At 45.3% G+C, this 17560-nt stretch overlaps 1 protein-coding gene across 1 annotated transcript; it reads left to right on the plus strand.

Annotated features, from left to right (window-relative positions):
• The first annotated feature begins 935 nt into the window (after positions 1–935).
• Positions 936–17194, plus strand: HAUS1 (HAUS augmin like complex subunit 1). The gene is given in 10 exon segments (XM_075488829.1): positions 936–1070; positions 2511–2667; positions 3259–3394; positions 4452–4577; positions 5251–5258; positions 10203–10327; positions 11121–11186; positions 13568–13639; positions 15615–15662; positions 16699–17194. Coding segments are annotated over 10 exon segments (939 nt in total). The 5' UTR covers positions 936–953; the 3' UTR covers positions 16783–17194.
• Positions 17195–17560: the final 366 nt, after the last annotated feature.

A 17560-nucleotide genomic window follows, 5' to 3' on the forward strand; every position in this document is an offset into this window, starting at 1 on the left:
ACGGTGACAGGATAGCAGTGTTGCAAGCTGAGGAGAACCTCACTGCAAGAGGCAGTCGTGCTTATCGTGCACGGGGGTCTCCCCCTTGTTGTGATCCGTCTACCAAGGCCTAATCCTGCCGGGACAGCGCACTTTGCAACGAGTCCTGTATGTGAGACGTAGGATTTAGTCTGCCAGGGAGAAAGCGCTGAAACTCAGGCAGGCACAGTGTGATTGTGTCCCTATGGTAACCCAGAGAGGTTAGTAAAGCACAGATCCCAGCAGGCCTTTCTGGGAATTAAAAAGGTTAAGTGAAAAATCCTCAACCATTTTGGCATGTGTTGTATCAACTGTGATGCTTCAGCAATGTTTCTCATGCTGATTATTTCAGTAATCACTTCAAGTTCTGTAAAACCGCCTGAAAAAAACCACATTGATTTAAATAACCTTGTGCATTTGCACTTTTTCTGTATTGCTAAAGAAAGGTGGTTCCTTGATAATTGTTTAAAGGGTTTGACTCAGAAGATGCGTTTTTATGGTGTATTTTCTAATAAGGAGCACAGCTTTTATATGAATTTATGTAAGCTGTGATATACAAGCTATTCAAATTTCAATTTTTGCCCTTTAACTTAAAAATACAATTTATGCCTTTTTGATGAAGGGTTTTATATGCCTTTATTTGTAATTTGCCTTATGATATACATGAAACATACAATTCCATCAAAAAAATGAAATCTCAAATTATTGTACTGATTCAAGACTATTTTCTTAAAAGCATTGGGTATATATATTTATTCTTAAAAGTATTGGGTATAATTCTTTCAAAACATTTAGAACATTTAAATCCACTTTAGTAAAAGCATTCACTGCAGGTAGCGAATTGAACTGATTTTTTATTATTTTTTCTGTGTTTCAAGAATTTAAAACTGGGAAACGGCTGGGTCCTGCTGGGCTGGGTGAGTTCGCCCAGCCCCATGCACCCCGCCGAACTACAAGTCCCATCAGGCGCCGCGGCTGCGTGCGGGGGAAGTCGGGAGGGAGGCGGGAGGCTCAAGGTGGTGGAGGCTGCCATGGAGGAGAAGCTCCAGTGGGTAACGGTGGGGCTCGGGTTCGAGTTCGACTCGGCTCTCACGGTGCAGGTGGCCCCATCCTCCGGCTGTCCCTCACCCGCCCGGGGGCTTCTCCCTGCCGGCCCGGTCCAGGGCCCGATGGGGGGCAGCGGGTGGGGCGGGTGCTACGCTCCTGGGGCGGGCTGCGGGCGCCGGGGAAGGTACCGGCGCGTTATCGGAGCCCTCGTCCTGCTCTCCTGAGAGCGCCTCTTTCAGTCCTTACAGGCGAGGCACTGGAGCGGTTGTGCTGAAGGTTTTGCTGGGCCATGGCAGTTGTCCCTCTGCTTGGCTGGTGCTGGGACGTGCGCGGTTTAAGAGTAGAAACGAGCCTATGTCGGTTTTTTGCCCCTTTAAACGTTGGGGGATGGGCAAGATGTGGTCGCTGGGTGGGTTTTGCAGCAGTAAAGTCTGTGTTCACCCACTTCATCCTCTGCTACCTACTAGATAACAGCATGAGCTCGCTGACCTTTAAGTATAAGCTAACAGCTGGTTTAAAATGCTAGGTTATTAAGATCTTAGGTGCCTGAAGTTTTTGCATTTCAAATCATTGTTCCTACAGAAAGTGGCAGAAAGATGCAATTCATGCTTTGATCGTGAACTCGGCATTTTTGCAGTATTAGAGTTTTCATCTATGTATAGCTAGTGCTGTTTGGTTCTAAGGGCTTGATGGTTTTCTCCCCAGCATAGTTCAGGGTGATGTTTGCTGTGTGCAGTGTATGTAGCTGAGATGCTGGTATGGTAGAAGCATAAAGAAGGACATGCTAGAAAGAAATGTCTTAAGTTATAAGGCTGGGTCCTTTTCCATCATCAGGTTGCTTAGATAGCCTTAGAAAATAATTTGCTACATCAGTGATGAACTTTCATGTGTTCAATTATTACCAGTCATAATCTAATCTTTCAGTGCCACCTGCAAGCACTGTGTTGATCTCTTCCCATTTCTGACCTTCTTTTCAGTGGTATAAATTGTGCTCTGCAGGCCTTATGCTTGCACGTTGTAGTAACTCTTTCTCCCCTGTTAGCCCGTAGAGACTGTTTCCAATGATAATGGTTTGGGCAGTTTTATCCTATGCTGCTTTAATGCAGTTTTTACCAGCTGCCCAAATATCCATTTAACATCTCTTGGATCATTAGTGTGTCTGAAGCAAACAGGTCATGTGAATAAAAAGATAAAGTTTTATCACCTGGAGATAAGCAGGTGTCCAGTGAAATCAGGGAGATTAAAAGGGAAAGGGTTTTCTAAACTACAGAGGATGTTTGAAGAAGAGACAAAGCAAGTTGTCTCCCCTTTTTCCACCCATGCCTTGACTGATATAGTAGGAGTTATTCTTCAGGAATGCAGAGCTTGCAGCACTTTGTTTCTCACATCTATCAGCTCTTTTCTGTTGTTTCACTTGACTGTTTACTTCCCCCATTCTCTGGCAGGTTACTTTATGGCTAAAGAAAATATATGGGAATCAGCCTATTCCACAGTATGAAGTGAATGCAAGGACAGTTGATATCCTGTATGAGCTTGTAGAATGCAATGAAGCCAGAGACGGGGATGTTTCCTTGCTGATAGAGGACATGAAGCAGAAGGTAAGTTTGAAGCTTCACTTCTCAGTTTCATTGAAGTTAGTTTTTCTTAGTGACCCTGAAGATTGTCTTTGTTAAAATCTTATGAACAAATATACATATATAAATATATATATAATTGGAACGAACTCAGCTTTTGGTCTGGTACAGCTTTTACTGCAATGCATCCCATGCTTTCCTTTCAGCAAAATTTACAGTGACATAAGGTTGGTCAAGAGCAATTTTTTAAGCTATCTTGAGCAGGCTGTAAATACAGACAAGCAGATTAATTGCTAAAACCTCCTAGCCTGTTGGGCTGAGTAGCACAGCATTGAAATATTGGCTGGCTAGACAGGGAAGCAACCTTACAGCTGATTTAAGAGTTTGAGCTGGTGCTAATCCACTGTTAAGGAAAGCACTTGAGGACTCTGAAACAACAGTGAGGTGATTAAGTTATGCTCAAGAGTGTTTGATAATGTGGGTTTTCTGGAGCAAGTGACTGGTTCAGGGGACCATAATACATTTTTAACACACGTGTTAAAAGAGAGAGTCCCATCTAGGCCTTAAAAGAACAGTAATATAAAAAAAATTACTATTTTGAGTTGTATTTGTTTTCCAGCTAACTATCTACAGGGTCTTCTCGCAGAAAGCCTGGATCTTTCCCTATCCAGTCTGTCCAGCGAAGGCACCAGCTACCTCAATGTCCTGGTAAACAGCGCAATGACACTTGAAACAAAGGACGCGTCTCTTGCCAGGTAATTCTTCCCACTGTGCATCAGTGGGAATGCGCTGTTTCCCTCTGAATGTCATGGTCTGTGCTGTTTCCCTCTGGTGTTTCAATTCAACAGTTTCAAACTTGACTTTCACACCAGGAATCTTACTTGTCCAGCTTCTTTTGCACCCCTTGGGCAGCTTTGGAGGACACAGGAACTGAGCACAAATCTCTAACTCTTGATTATCCCAGTAAAGGAAGTCTCTGAAGCCTGAGAGGTACCTCAGCCACAGTTAAATCCCTCTTTTGCCCCTGCTTTTGTGGTCCGTGGCTGCAGGATGCTGCTGCTCAGGCTGTTGTGCCAGGTAGCGCAAGCTAGAGCAGCTTTCATACTGCTTAGGCAAGGACTGGGGAACTGTAACTGGTCTTTCAGTCTCAGTTCCTCTTTCTTCCCTCTCTTATCTGGCCTCAGTTAATGTAAGGAGGTTTCCTTAGCTGCAGAGAAATGGCTGTTAGTCTTCCTGGGCCCGTCCCCCTAGCCTGGCCTTGACCCATAACACAGCAGGTTTGTGCTGAGCATTGGCAGTAAGGAAGGGGCAAAATCTGCCTTGGAATCCAATTTTTGTATGATGTTAAGGAGCTTGGCTTTTACAGCTCTTCCGAGCTGGAGAGGCAAGCAGCTTTGAACCATTTGGGAAGAGGAAGAGACTGAAATACTGCTGGGCATCTCGGATGTGCATTTTCAGGGACTGAATACAGTTTCTCTCAAGGGCAATTTGGCAAGCCAGGAATGGAGCATCTGATCATGTCAAACCCAGTGGTTATATTTACTAGAGTGCCAGGTCTTGTTCACTTTCTCCTGCTGAGATTGCTGGGCTGTTTGCTTTTCCAGGTGAAATCTTTGTTAGTTAAGGGAAGCAAATACCCTTAGTGACTTATTTTACTTTTGTCCTCTAAAATAGCTGGCAGTTATCTGATGTATCCTAATATGAGAACAAAAAAGTCATTTGTGGAAAGTGTGGAGAAAATAATAATAATAATTCTGAGTTTCAGAAGAGCTGACTCCTGAGCATTCCTACTGAATCTCTCTCTTTCACCAGCTGCTTCTGTGCCATCAATGATATGACCTCGGAGCTGTTTGAAACAGAATCAAAAAACAGAGAAATGGAATGGGAATTGACCAACACTAGGAAAAAACTAACTGCAGTGCTGATGCTGGAAAAGCGGTTAGAGGAGTGAGTAATGGATGAGAAAAGGGAAAGATGTAAGCAATACTGCTGATCCCTGCAATGTGGAACATTGGTTGTGATAACTAACAAGGACAACTGAATTCTCAGGGTTTTGACACATCCCTAAATTCACAATATTTAGAAATATCTATCAAAAGCCACATGCTATGGATACATTCAGTAATCAAAAGAGATTTGGGGTACCATCAAATCCATTATTTTAAATAAAAAATGGTCTACAAGTAGTTTTCAGGTATGGGCTGGCATCTTCCACCAGTTGCCTTCGTCTGAGGTTGAATTACAGAATCACAGAATCATATAGGTTGGAAAAGACCTTTAAGATCATCGAGTCCAACCATAAACCTAACACTGCCAAAAACCACCACTACACCATGTCTCTAAGCACCTCATCCAAACATCTTTTAAATACCTCCAGGGATGGCGACTCAACCACTTCCCTGGGCAGCCTGTTCCAATGCTTGATAACCCTCTCGGTGAAGAAAAATTTCCTAATATCCCGTCTAAACCTCCCCTGGCGCAACTTGAGGCCATTTCCTCTGGTCCTATCACTTGTTACCTGGGAGAAGAGACCGACCCCCACCTCTCTACAACCTCCTTTCAGGTAGTTGAAGAGAGCGATGAGGTCTCCCCTCAGCCTCCTTTTCTCCAGGCTAAACAGTCCCAGCTCCCTCAGCCGCTCCTCATAAGACTTCTGCTCCAGACCCTTCACCAGCTTCGTTGCCCTTCTCTGGACACGCTCCAGCACCTCAATATCCCTCTTGTAGTGGGGGGCCCAAAACTGAACACAGTATTCGAGGTGCGGCCTCACCAGTGCCGAGTACAGGGGCACGATCACTTCCCTAGTCCTGCTGGCCACGCTATTTTTGATACAAGCCAGGATGCCATTGGCCTTCTTGGCCGCCTGGGCACACTGCTGGCTCATATTCAGCCAGCTGTCAACCAACACCCCCAGGTCCTTCTCTGCCAGGCAGCTTTCCAGCCACTCTTCCCCAAGCCTGTAGCGTTGCATGGGGTTCCTGTGGCCCAAGTGCAGGACCTTGCACTTGGCCTTGTTAAACCTCATACAATTCACCCCAGCCCATCGATCCAGCCTGTCCAGGTCCCTCTGCAGAGCCTGCCTACCCTCCAGCAGATCAACACTCCCACACAACTTGGTGTCGTCTGCAAACTTACTGAGAGTACACTCGATCCCTTCGTCCAGATCATTGATAAAGATGTTAAACAGAACTGGCCCCAACACCGAGCCCTGGGGAACACCGCTTGTGACCGGCCGCCAACTGGAGTAAACTCCATTCACCACCACTCTTTGGGCCCGGCCATCCAGCCAGTTCTTTACCCAGCGAAGAGTACACCTGTCCAAGCCATGAGCAGCCAGTTTCTCCAGGAGAATGCTGTGGGAGACAGTGTCAAAGGCTTTACTGAAGTCTAGATAGACAACATCCACAGCCTTTCCCTCATCCACTAGGCGGGTCACCTTGTCGTAGAAGGAGATCAGGTTGGTCAAGCAGGACCTGCCTTTCCTGAACCCATGCTGGCTGGGCTTGATCCCTTGGTTATTCTCTACATGCTGTGTGATAGCACTCAGGATGATCTGCTCCATCAGCTTCCCCGGCACCGAGGTCAGGCTAACAGGCCTGTAGTTCCCCGGGTCCTCCTTCTGGCCCTTCTTGTAGATGGGTGTCACATTCGCTAATCTTCAGTCAGCAGGGACCTCCCCAGTTAGCCAGGACTGCTGGTAAATTATGGAAAGGGGCTTGGTGAGCTCTTCTGCCAGCTCCTTCAACACTCTCGGGTGGATCTCATCAGGCCCCATAGACTTGTGAGTGTCTAAGTGGTGCAGCAGGTCACTCACCATTTCCCCCTGGATTATGGGGGCTCCAGTCTGGTCCCCATCCCTATCTTCCAACTCAGGGGGCTGGGTACCCATAGAACAGTCGGCCCTGCTATTAAAGACTGAGGCAAAGAAGGCATTAAGTACCTCAGCCTTTTCCTCATCCTTGGTCACTGTGTTCCCTCCCCCGTCTACTAGGGGCTGGAGATTCTCCTTAGCTCTCCTTTTGCTGCTAATGTATTTGAAGAAGTGGTTTTTGTTGTCTTTTATAGCAGCAGCCAGACTGAGCTCTAGCTCAGCTTTGGCCCTTCTAGTCTTCTCCCTGCACAGCCTTGCTACACCTTTGTAGTCCTCCTGAGTTGCCCGCCCCTTCTTCCAGAGGTCATAGACTCTCCTCTTTTTCCTGAGTTCGAGCCAGAGCTCTCTAGTCAGCCAGGCCAGTCTTCTTCCCTGCCGGCTCGTCTTTCGGCACCTGGGGACAGCCCGCTCTTGTGCCTTTAGGACTTCCTCCTTAAAGAATGTCCAGCCTTCCTGGACCCCTTTGCCCATAAGAGCTGCCTCCCAGGGGACTCTCTCGACCAGTCTCCTAAACAGGCCGAAGTCCGCTCTCCGGAAGTCTAAGGTGGCAGTTTTGCCGACCCCCCTCGCCGCTTCTCCATGTATCAAAAACTCTATCATTTCGTGATCACTCTGCCCAAGACAGCCTCCAACCATCACATCGCTCACAAGTCCTTCTCTGTTGGTGAACAAGAGGTCCAGCGGGGCACCTTCCCTCGTTGGCTCACTCACCAGCTGCGTCAGGAAGTTATCTGCCACACGCTCCAGGAACCTCCTGGACTGTTTCCTCTCTGCTGTATTGTATTTCCAGCAGACATCCGGCAGGTTGAAGTCCCCCACCAGAACAAGGGCTAGCGATCATGAGGCTTCTCCCAGCTGCTTATAGAATAGTCATCTGTCTCCTCATCCTGGTTGGGGGGTCTGTAACAGACTCCCACCACAATATCTGCCTTGTTGGCCTTCCCCCTGATTCTTACCCATAGACACTCCACCCTATCATCACCATCATCGAGCTCTAAACTATCTAGACTCTCCCTGACGTATAGGGCTACCCCACCACCTCTCCTGCCTTGCCTATCCCTCCTGAAGAGTTTATAGCCATCCATCGCCGCACTCCAGTTGTGCGAGTCACCCCACCACGTTTCTGTGATGGCCACCATATCATAGTTTTCCTGATGTACAATGGCTTCCAACTCCTCCTGCTTGTTGCCCATGCTGCGTGCATTGGTGTAGAGGCACTTCAGCTGGGCTGTCATCCGTGCCTCCTTCATAGAAGAACACCCCTTGCGTGCTTTGAGGCATTTCACTGGTGTTTCCCTCTTGGCTCCCGTTGCCTCAGTATCCCCTGGCTCAACTCCGCTCGACTTCGGCTGTGCCCAAGCATACCCCGCGCATCTCGAGGACTCAGGCCAACTGTCCTCGCTGTCAGCCGCTCCCTCCAACCATGGCACGTCGCCCCTCAGCTTCTCTCGGGCAATTCTGATATTATCCCCCTCCCCCTTCGAGTCTAGTTTAAAGCTCTGTCAATGAGCCCTGCAAGTTCCTGAGCAAAGATTCTCTTTCCCCTTTGAGAAAGATGAATCCCATCAGACGCCAGCAAACCCGGTGCGGCGTAGGCCATCCCGTTGTCAAAAAACCCAAATCCATGGCGATGACACCAGCCACGGAGCCATGCATTAATAGATTGGGCATCTCTGTTCCTTCTGGTGTCACTGCCCACCACTGGAAGGAGAGAGGAGAAAATAACCTGCGCTCCTGAGTTTCTTACTAGCCGTCCCAAGGCCCTCAAGTCTCTTTTGATCACCCTAGGACTTCGTGTTTCAGCCTCATCGCCCCCCACATGGAAGAGCAGTAGGGGGTAATAGTCCGAGGGCCGTACCAGACTAGGGAGTACCCTCGTGACATCCTTCACGCGGGCTCCAGGGAGGCAGCAGACTTCCCTAAGAGGAGGGTCTGGCCGGCATATTGGACCCTCGGTTCCCTTCAGAAAGGAGTCACCCACAACTATAACCCTTCTTTTCTTCCTCGTGGAGGTGGTGGTAAGACGAGAGGTACGTTCTTCTGACCTGGGTGACACCTCTGGTATAGATAGACTGTCGTCCCCATCCTCCACTGACTGGCCTTCCACCTCCAGGGCCTCATACCTGTTGTGTAGAGGCACCTGGGGGGGCGAGGCGGGCAACGAGGGCCTTCGCCTGCCACCACGAGCGCGGACTCGCCTCCATTCACTCTCCTCCTCTGAGCTGCTGCCTTCAGCCCGGCGGGGGAGGGACAGAGGATCCCCTTGATCGTGGGTTCTTACTGGCGGCTGCTGCTGCTCTTGTTCCCGTCTCAGGGGGGGCAGAGCCTGGCACCACCAGTCGATCTCCTTTTCAGCCTCCCTGATGCTCCTTAACCTTTCCACCTCCTCCCGTAGCTCTGCCACCATGCAAAGCAAGTCATCCACCTGGTCGCACCTCACGCAGCTGTCCACATGGCTGCCATGCGTGAACAGCGAGATGCCCAGGCACTCCCTGCAGCCCGAGACCTGGGTGGCGGCATGTTTTCCCGGCAGCTCCGTCTGGGTAGCCACATCCACTCTGGCGAGCACAGAGGGCATCGCTTTCTGACGAGTGAGGACCATAGTTGAGTTCCTTCTGGAAGGATGGGGACTACCGAATGAACTCACTTCTCACAGATCCTCTTGAGCTAGTAGGTGCCTTCGCCTTCCCTACTTGCCCTGCCTGCGCAAACTGACGCGCCACGCCCTGTTTGCCGCGCTCCCTGGGAGATGCTCTTGTACGGGAAGGGGATTTCCGCCGTCACTCTCGTCCCCGCCCACGCTGAGTCAGAGCCGGGTCCTCGTCAGGAGCTCCCGCCTTCCTGCTCAGGGGCTGGGGGGGTGGCTGCGCCCTCCCTTTTCTTTTTCCTCCCTTCCCTGCGCGGTTTTGCCGCGGTTTCGCCGATCCAGCAGCGGTCCCCCGACGCGGTCCTCTGTCTCAGAGCTGCTCGCCTCGGAGGCTTCGCTGAAAAAAGGCAAACCTGAAGGTTGAAGGCAAACCTGATTTTCTTAGCACATTTAGTGTGGGCTCTGTAGTCAGAGTGAAGGAGCCAGGCAAAACAAAAACTGTTCCCAGGTAAGAATTTCCTTTAACCAGTGTGTGGGAGACTTAATTAAAAAAAAAAAAATCGGTATCAAGTCCATTCCCTAGAGGATGTAATCTGAAGTGCTTTGCCAAGCATAGCAGGATCAACCCCTGCCTTGAGTGGGGATTGGCCCAGATGATCTCCACAGCCCCCTTCCAGACTAATTATTTTCTGTTTTTTTGTCTTTTAAAGTAGTAATTGTGGTGCTGCTTGTAGCAAAGATACCAGACCTGTGTGCTTTCTGCAGGTTTGCCATGGCCCCTCTCTGGGATCTTAAGTTTAGCTTGCGTAACAGGTCTCTAGCTGAATTAGGGAATTATGCAGAAGACTATTACTCTTTGCTTTTATGCAGATGGCTTTCCCCTTGGCCTCTCTTTATTCCCTGGCCTTTGGGACTCTGGATGTAACAGCTGTGGATGTTTCCACTGGGAAATCTCACAGGGAAATGCAAGTTGTTCTCCATTCCCTCCCTTCTCATGTTGGTTGTATTACAGGGTTTAGCTTGAGCATAGATAATGAAGCAGCATTTGTATACTGGTATCTCTTTGAATGTAAAAGTTTGTTACTTTTTGTATTTTTTTTTTAAGGGATCTTAAAAAAAACAGAGGAACTTCTGGAAGTAGAAAAGGCCAAAGCTGACAGCCGATCCCAGAACTTGAAGTTCCTGAAAGATAAATCTGAGGATTTAAAAATCAGGATCAAGACTGCTGAGGTAGATGGAAGGAATTTTCTAACAAGATTTTGTGATGGGATGGCACAGTCTTGGTTGGTCTGGCCTAAAATTGTAGTTAGAGACATCCCAGGAGCTTCCTAAACTCCAGGGCTGAGGACTCTTGTGCTAACAGGACAACATATTACTACACTTCAGTTGTTCCTGCTATATTTATGGTCTTTCCCTAGGACATCCTATGATAAATGCAAGGACGCTTTCTCTTCTTTCACTGAGAACTGTATTAGCTCAGACTACCTTGTGCTTATTGTGAGGTACTGTCATATAAGAGTATACAGACAGCTACTAGTAGAGCAGCTGATTCACTGAGGTAAATTGTGTGTCAAAATTCTGAATATAGCTATTTTTTTAAAAAAATTAATGAATGATTAAACACAGAAGGCAGAAGTTGTACTGTCTTCTCCTTCACCTTTCCTACATGATGAAGGACACGTGAATACTTTATTTAACACTTGGATGCTGTCTGATACCTTGACAAATATGAGATGGAAAGCGTATTAGAGTTGATGACATTTTACTGAGAAGCCTCTTCCCAGCCTTGCCATGTGCTCTTCTCCCAGTAGTTTTCTGGAAAGACTTGTTATTCTTGATACAAATTTTAGTAGCAACTGATTTCATATACCAACTATAGCTGTGGTTCAAATAGCACACGTTTCTGTTGACGAACTGCATTCTTGTTTGCCTCTTTAGATCAAAACCCGAGGAAATAGTAAAATCTTTCTCCTCCCTGTTATATTTTGTGGTCAGTTATGAATGAACTCTCTCCTGTTTGTAGGAGCAGCTTGCCGCCACAGGGTTAGACCAATTGCTGACACACAAGTCACTTGTGAGCCTGTCTGAGGTGGGTCTTTTGGTACAAGATGGATGTTTCTACAGTGCTACAGACCAGGCTTGTTTGTTGGGTGGTTTCAGGAAATGTAGTTTGCTATTTGGTTACCTGAACAAATATTAATGATAAAAAGAAGCACAAATAAAAATCCCTTAGATGGATATCTCTGAACTGGGGTATGTTGGATGGGATTGTCTCTCCTAGAAACTGAGAAGCATCTGTGGGTGCTGAAGTGGTACCTTTTCAGGGTTAGATGTGGACGACTTCTGGACTTGGGAAGAAGCTTTCCTTCTGGACTGATTGAGGGGAACAATTGGAATCTTTATTTTTGTTGCCTTTTGTTTTTCCCTCTCCTCTCTTTCTGCTTCTGTCTGTAACTGGGAATATAGCCTACTAGAGAATTTCCATGGAATAAATTCCCTGCCACTGAAAGAAAATTGGCAGCCTGTGATCTGCCTCCTCTCTTCGTGATCTGTGTTGTAAAGAGAGTGGATATTCTGTGGACTATATCCTGTTACATGGCTGCCTGTGTATTGCAATTACTAGATAGAATCACCTGGGTCATTCTTTCTAGTTTGTGTGAAATAAACCTGCTTTCAAACACTTCTGAGTAAGGGGAGGAGGTCAAGTGAAACCCAAATTCTGAACCACTGTGTGCTTTTTTTCTTGCATCTTTAAATATAACATTTTTCAGCTGTATTGTAAGCCCAGTGGGATAATTTGTTAAAGGAAAAAGCACATTTCTTGAGTTAATAGCTATAGATTCTCCAGCTTTGTGCTGAAGCATTTGTACACATGTAACATGTATTTGTGTTGTTCTGTCTGCACTCACCACACTTTAATGTTATTTGCTATTACTGTAATGAGAACTTAGTTTTTCTCCCCATTTCTTTTGCTAGCTTTTCCTGCATGTTAGTTAAGTTGAACAATGAAAATAGGTTTCCTGATTTTTAAGTTGTCGTTCTCATGAACCAGCACTGGGTGGCAATGTTTACATTGCACAGTGTTTCAGAAGTGTATTAACCACAAATCATTTGTGTTGGAATTTTACATACAAAAAGTCATAGGCAATTTTCTAGACTTGTCATCTTCTAGAACCTGAGCATAAGGGCAAGTTTGTGTCCTGGTTTCGGCTGGGACAGAGTTAATTTTCTTCCTAGTAGCTGGTATAGTGCTGTGCTTTGGATTTTAGGATGAGAATAATATTGATAACACGCTGATGTTTTGGCTGTTGCTAAGCAGTGTTTTCACTGGTCAAGGACTTTTCAGGTTCCCATGCTCTGCCAGGTGCCCAAGAAGCTGGGAGGGGGCACAGCCAGGATAGTTGATCCAAACTGACCAAAGGGCTATTCCATACCATGTGATGTCATGCCCAGTATATAAACTGGGGGGGTTGGCAGGGGGGTAGCGATCGCTGCTCAGGGACTGGCTGGGCATCGGTTGGCGGGTGGTGAGCGGTTGTATCATTTTTTTTTTTTCCCCCTTTTTTCCCTCCCTTGGGTTTTGTTTCTCTCTCTCTCTCTCTCTCGTTGTTTTTTTCCCTCTCATTATAATTCATTATTATTATTACTATTATTTTGTTCCAATTATTAAACTGTTTTTATCTCAACCCTCGAGTTTTCTTACTTTTGCTCTTCGGATTCTCTCCCCCATCCCACCGGGGGGGAAGTGAGCGAGCGGCTGCGTGGTGCTTAGCTGCCAGCTGGGGCTAAACCACGACAGTTTAACTCCCTGACACTTCTATATCTGCTTTGCCAAGAGCTCAGTGAATTGGGCAGCACAAATAGCTTTATCTTTGGGGTGCATTTTTTTTTTTTTTTTACTTTAAGTTGATTATTTGAAAAGAGTTGAGGATTGTGGAAGGTGCTCAATTTTCAGCCCCAAAGAGACATTATTTCCCCTTGTTAACAGAATAAGCAAAGCAGTGCAAGTGTAAGGGGAGTCTTTTTGCTGCTGCATGTGCAAAACTCTTTTTACATAGAAGCCATAGGTATGAGAATGTATCCCCTTCCTTGGGACTTGGTTCTCTCTGGCCTACAGTGAGGTTGATAGAATCCATCAGACAGAGGAATTTCACTCATTTGAAATCTCCTCTCCTTTCAAGGAGGTGAGATCAGGTGGTTATACTGTAAGAAAAGATATCTGAAGATGTCTTCAGAACGAAGGAAAATTAATTGGTACCTTCGTGTAAAATTTGAACTGGGTTTGACTGACTGATAACTGAATGAATAGCAGATCTTTAGTTTTCCATGGGTTTTAAGAAGCATTATGAAAGCTCTCACCAACATCTGTGAATTCTGAAATGCTGTAGATAATTGTGGATCTATTTCATTGATTTACATCACTTATACAAGTAAGACTATAGAATATAATCTGCCTTGCTCTCTTTACAGAAACTGGCTGGACTGCAGGAAGAAATTGTGCCTTTGAAGAAGAAACTGGAGTCCTACCTAGATTTAACTCCTGTAATTATTTTTTCCACTGTTCTATTGTATTTGCCATCAGATTAATTTTAATGGACATCAGAACATAAAGGATATTGTTGTGATGGTTTCAGTGGACAGGTAGATGTCCTACAGATCTATTAATGGTGTAAACAGAAGACTTCACTTAAACAGAAGGCTATCTATTTATTAATCAAAGCCAAGAAATTAAGTATGCTTACCAGGCAAACTTAGTTCTAACAAAATGCACAGATTTGCTGAGTGAGCTCAGTATCAAGGTGAATTAGCTAGAAATTAGACAAAGAAATGTGGAAGAAAACGTAATTCCTTAGTATAACAAATTTTTTTAGATTTATCAATATATTAGCTATACATGTCATCAGGCTGTCAATATGGTGGACACAGCACATTGTGCAGAGGTTGGAGCTCTGAGCAAGATTAACGATTATGAAGAAATAGTCAAATGTAGGCGTTGTCCCCTAAACAAGTACTCTAGCTTGCGTGAGTACTGGCTGCTCCATCATTTTCTTTGATTTCTCTTGAGGGTGCTGGGTATGCAGCTCTCTGAAAATGCATGTTTCTCATTTAGGTGACTAAATTGCATTTTTGAAAGCCCCTGTCTGCTTATCTTTTCTTCATTTTATATTTTGGCTCTTGTCACTATTGGTCCCTGTGCTAGGAGTTACTATCAGACTGCTGTGGGAAGCACCTGTTATAAAAAGGATTTTACTCTTTTCAAATTAGAATGCTTTGTTACAAAAGACTGTTTCAGTTAAGGGTAATTTTGTGAACAACTTTAGTGGCTTAAAGAAGTCACAGGTAAACAGGGCTTTAGTCCATGAAACAGAAGACCTTGGCTTTGTGTGACGTCTGTACATCACCACCTGTGATATTTGGGACTACTAAACCCAAGTATTTCCAATCTCCTTTGGAAGATTGCCATTGCTTTTACAGATAAGTATTAAGGACTTTTGTCATTCAGGGGAGAAATAGCAAAAACTGGAGCAAATAGTTGAATGGGTTTTGGTTTTATTAAATACAGTTGTGACTGTCTAGTTCACAGTTTAGTATTTGAGTTGCCTGATATGGCCCCTGTTACCTCCTCATCTGAGCACCCCACAGCCTTTAATGGAGCTAACCTCAGACCTTTCTGTGTAAGAGGTGAAAAAGATTTATTCTATTCTTAGAAGTGGGGCATAGAGGTCCAGAGAAACAAAGAGACTTGTCCAAAATCACATAGAAACTCTGTGATTTATCATGTCTCTTGTATTATGAACTAGGGACCTGTCTGCTGGGCCACGCTTCTCTCTTCACCTCTTAGCCCCTCCGTTGAATTCCTGCCTCTCAACACATCTCCCTCATACAACTACTGCTGTCTCCCTCCTAGAAGAAAAGGATGAAGGGAGAGGGTGGGACTGCTTCTCTTTTAAATTCATCTTACTCCAAGAGGCAGCTGCCTCTTTTCCTCAAGTGAAACAGGATGTTAAAATTGGACAGCACTATACCAGCTACTAGGAAGAAAATTAACTCTATCCCAGCTGAAACCAGGACAATTAAGTTCTCCAATTTCCCCCTCCCTCCCATCTTGCTGTCAGTGGAGACAGGGAGAGCCCCAATGCCTTGCTTCTGGTGTAGGCAGAAGGAGGGAGGAAGGTTTATCCTTGCAAGCTTATTGTGCTTTGGAAAATTCACGCACAGATATGTTTAAAATCCAGTTCCTTGATTGGTAGGTTTGGAAAATTGCTGAAAATGGGGATTTTTTATTTTTTTTTTTTAAGACTTTAGGCCATACCAGACTTTTGAAAAATACAATTGCCCAAACCGAACTGATACTAGGCTTTTAATGTCAGTTCCTTTTGCATGTGAAGGGTGTACACAAAACTGATTTCATTATCCCTGAATTCCCCTGTAGCACATCATTAGACTCTTGCGATGATGCAGGGACTCCTTGTTTCCAGCTGAAATGCTGACTTTTATGCCATTTTTCTCTCATTAGAATCCTTTCCTTGCACGAGTGAAGACTGAAGAAGTAAAATGAGAACTGGTAAGAGGTGTTTTTTATCTTTCACAGAGATTTAAATGAGTGCTGTTGTTCCAAAACAAGCTATATATATTAATTGGTTGTGGATTTATCTACCTCAGATTGTAGTCTTAATGATCTCTAGAAGGAAATTTTGCTCTGGTAAGGCAGAAGCCGTGCATATTGATAGGAGGAACTGGTGGAGGAATGATATCTAAGCTACAAAGGCAGTTGGGCATAATGGTATCAGTGGGGATTAGGTATCTATATCCCTCTGGATTTTATCTGCTTCACCTGTCAGAATGTTTATTCACTCAGCTGTGTTGCAGCTTATTGGTCTCACAACCTTCCTTGCTGCTCCTGAGGGCTCTAGGGCCCATATTTTTATTTAATAGCTGCCTTGTAGACTGCAATGGGGACCTTTCCCTATAAAACATAATGCCCATTTCATCCATGCCTGTGTAATCTGCAGGTATGGTTGTTGGGAAACATTCATATAAAGCTATTTGGGAAGTTCATACGTAGCTTTCCTGAGTGAGCTGGGCCACATTTGAGCATAAAACCTGTCTTTATTTCTTTGGGCCACAGTCTGCTTGCTCATAGATAAAGCACAAGGTATTCAGTGATAAGCCTTAAAGCTGTGATCAAAAATCACAGCTATTTGAGAATATTTTGTACATTTTCAGATGGGACTGCTCAGGTTGGTAAGCCACTTGGTTTTGATGCAGAAATACAAGCTCACGTTACCAGCCTGAGGCTTTTATCAGGTCAGAATACTCACCTCTGGAGTGTACCTGTTGAGCTTGAAGGTGTCTAATATCACATTGGGGCACAGTATAAAGGCAACTGAGCTTGTTTAGCCCTTCATTTGGAGATTTCTCTGTAGCTGTCTACAGAGACTACTGCTGTTTGCAGTAGTGAGACCTTCCAGTTCAATACTTGGGTTAATCAGTGCTAATAATACCCCAAGGTTTGACCATTGTAGATAAGTTTGTCTAACAAGAATGTAAGAAAACTGTTTCATGGTCACTTGATTCCTCTTGGTTTTCTTTCCTGCTAGAATGCCTTGGAGGCAGAGTTCTCAAAGGAGATTGATATGCTGGCTCTTGAGATGCCAGAGCCCAGCAAACTCCAGTTCACCTGAAGTGGCCTGTGTGGAAGAAGATTTCCCTTCTATTGTCTATATATTTGCACTAGTAAAACATTTTGGAAGTCTTACTGTACTTCTGCAGCCTTCTGCCTTACTCTTCTTGCTGTTGGATGGCATGCTTGTGACCTTCCAGCAAGCATGCTCAAAAATCCCCAAACTTACTATTTTCTCTATCAGTTCTTTTTCCAATATGTGATACACACCTGTAACTGGCCTCCAGATGGCACCTTCACCGGGAGATGTCCCTGTCAGGATTTGGTTGACTGTTACCACTTAGAATTGAACTGATCAGGGAGTCTGGTTTTCTTCTTTTTCCCTGTCCAGGCTCTGGATTGTGCTTTTTCCTGGAGTCCTCTCTTTGGTGGTGCAAGTACAGTGATGACAGACTCTCTTTACATCTACTAGAGCATTGGCTTTTGCTCCTTTGTTTTGTTTTCTTTTGTCATTTCAGGGTTGGGGACACAATTTTTTTCTTCTCATAGCATGTCTGATGTTTACCAAGTTTGTGAAGATGAGTTCTAGACTTGTGCCTGGAGTGCTTCTTAGTTTGAGCATTTTCTTTAAACAGAAGTGAACAGTTAAATTTCTCCTTAATGCCTTCAGCAGGGATTTGATATGTTAATCAAAGTAAACGATATCGAAATTGTGATCTAGGGCTCAGAATAGTAGTAGCCTTCTAAAGCCCTGCAGCATCTGAGACAGCCCACAAAGGGGATTTTCTTGTGTGTGTGATGGCTGTCTACCTTCATGGAAACAGGTGGAGCTCTGACTT

The sequence above is a fragment of the Mycteria americana genome, assembly GCF_035582795.1.
Source record: "Mycteria americana isolate JAX WOST 10 ecotype Jacksonville Zoo and Gardens chromosome Z unlocalized genomic scaffold, USCA_MyAme_1.0 Scaffold_18, whole genome shotgun sequence".
In the NCBI taxonomy this organism is placed as follows: Eukaryota; Metazoa; Chordata; class Aves; order Ciconiiformes; family Ciconiidae; genus Mycteria; species Mycteria americana.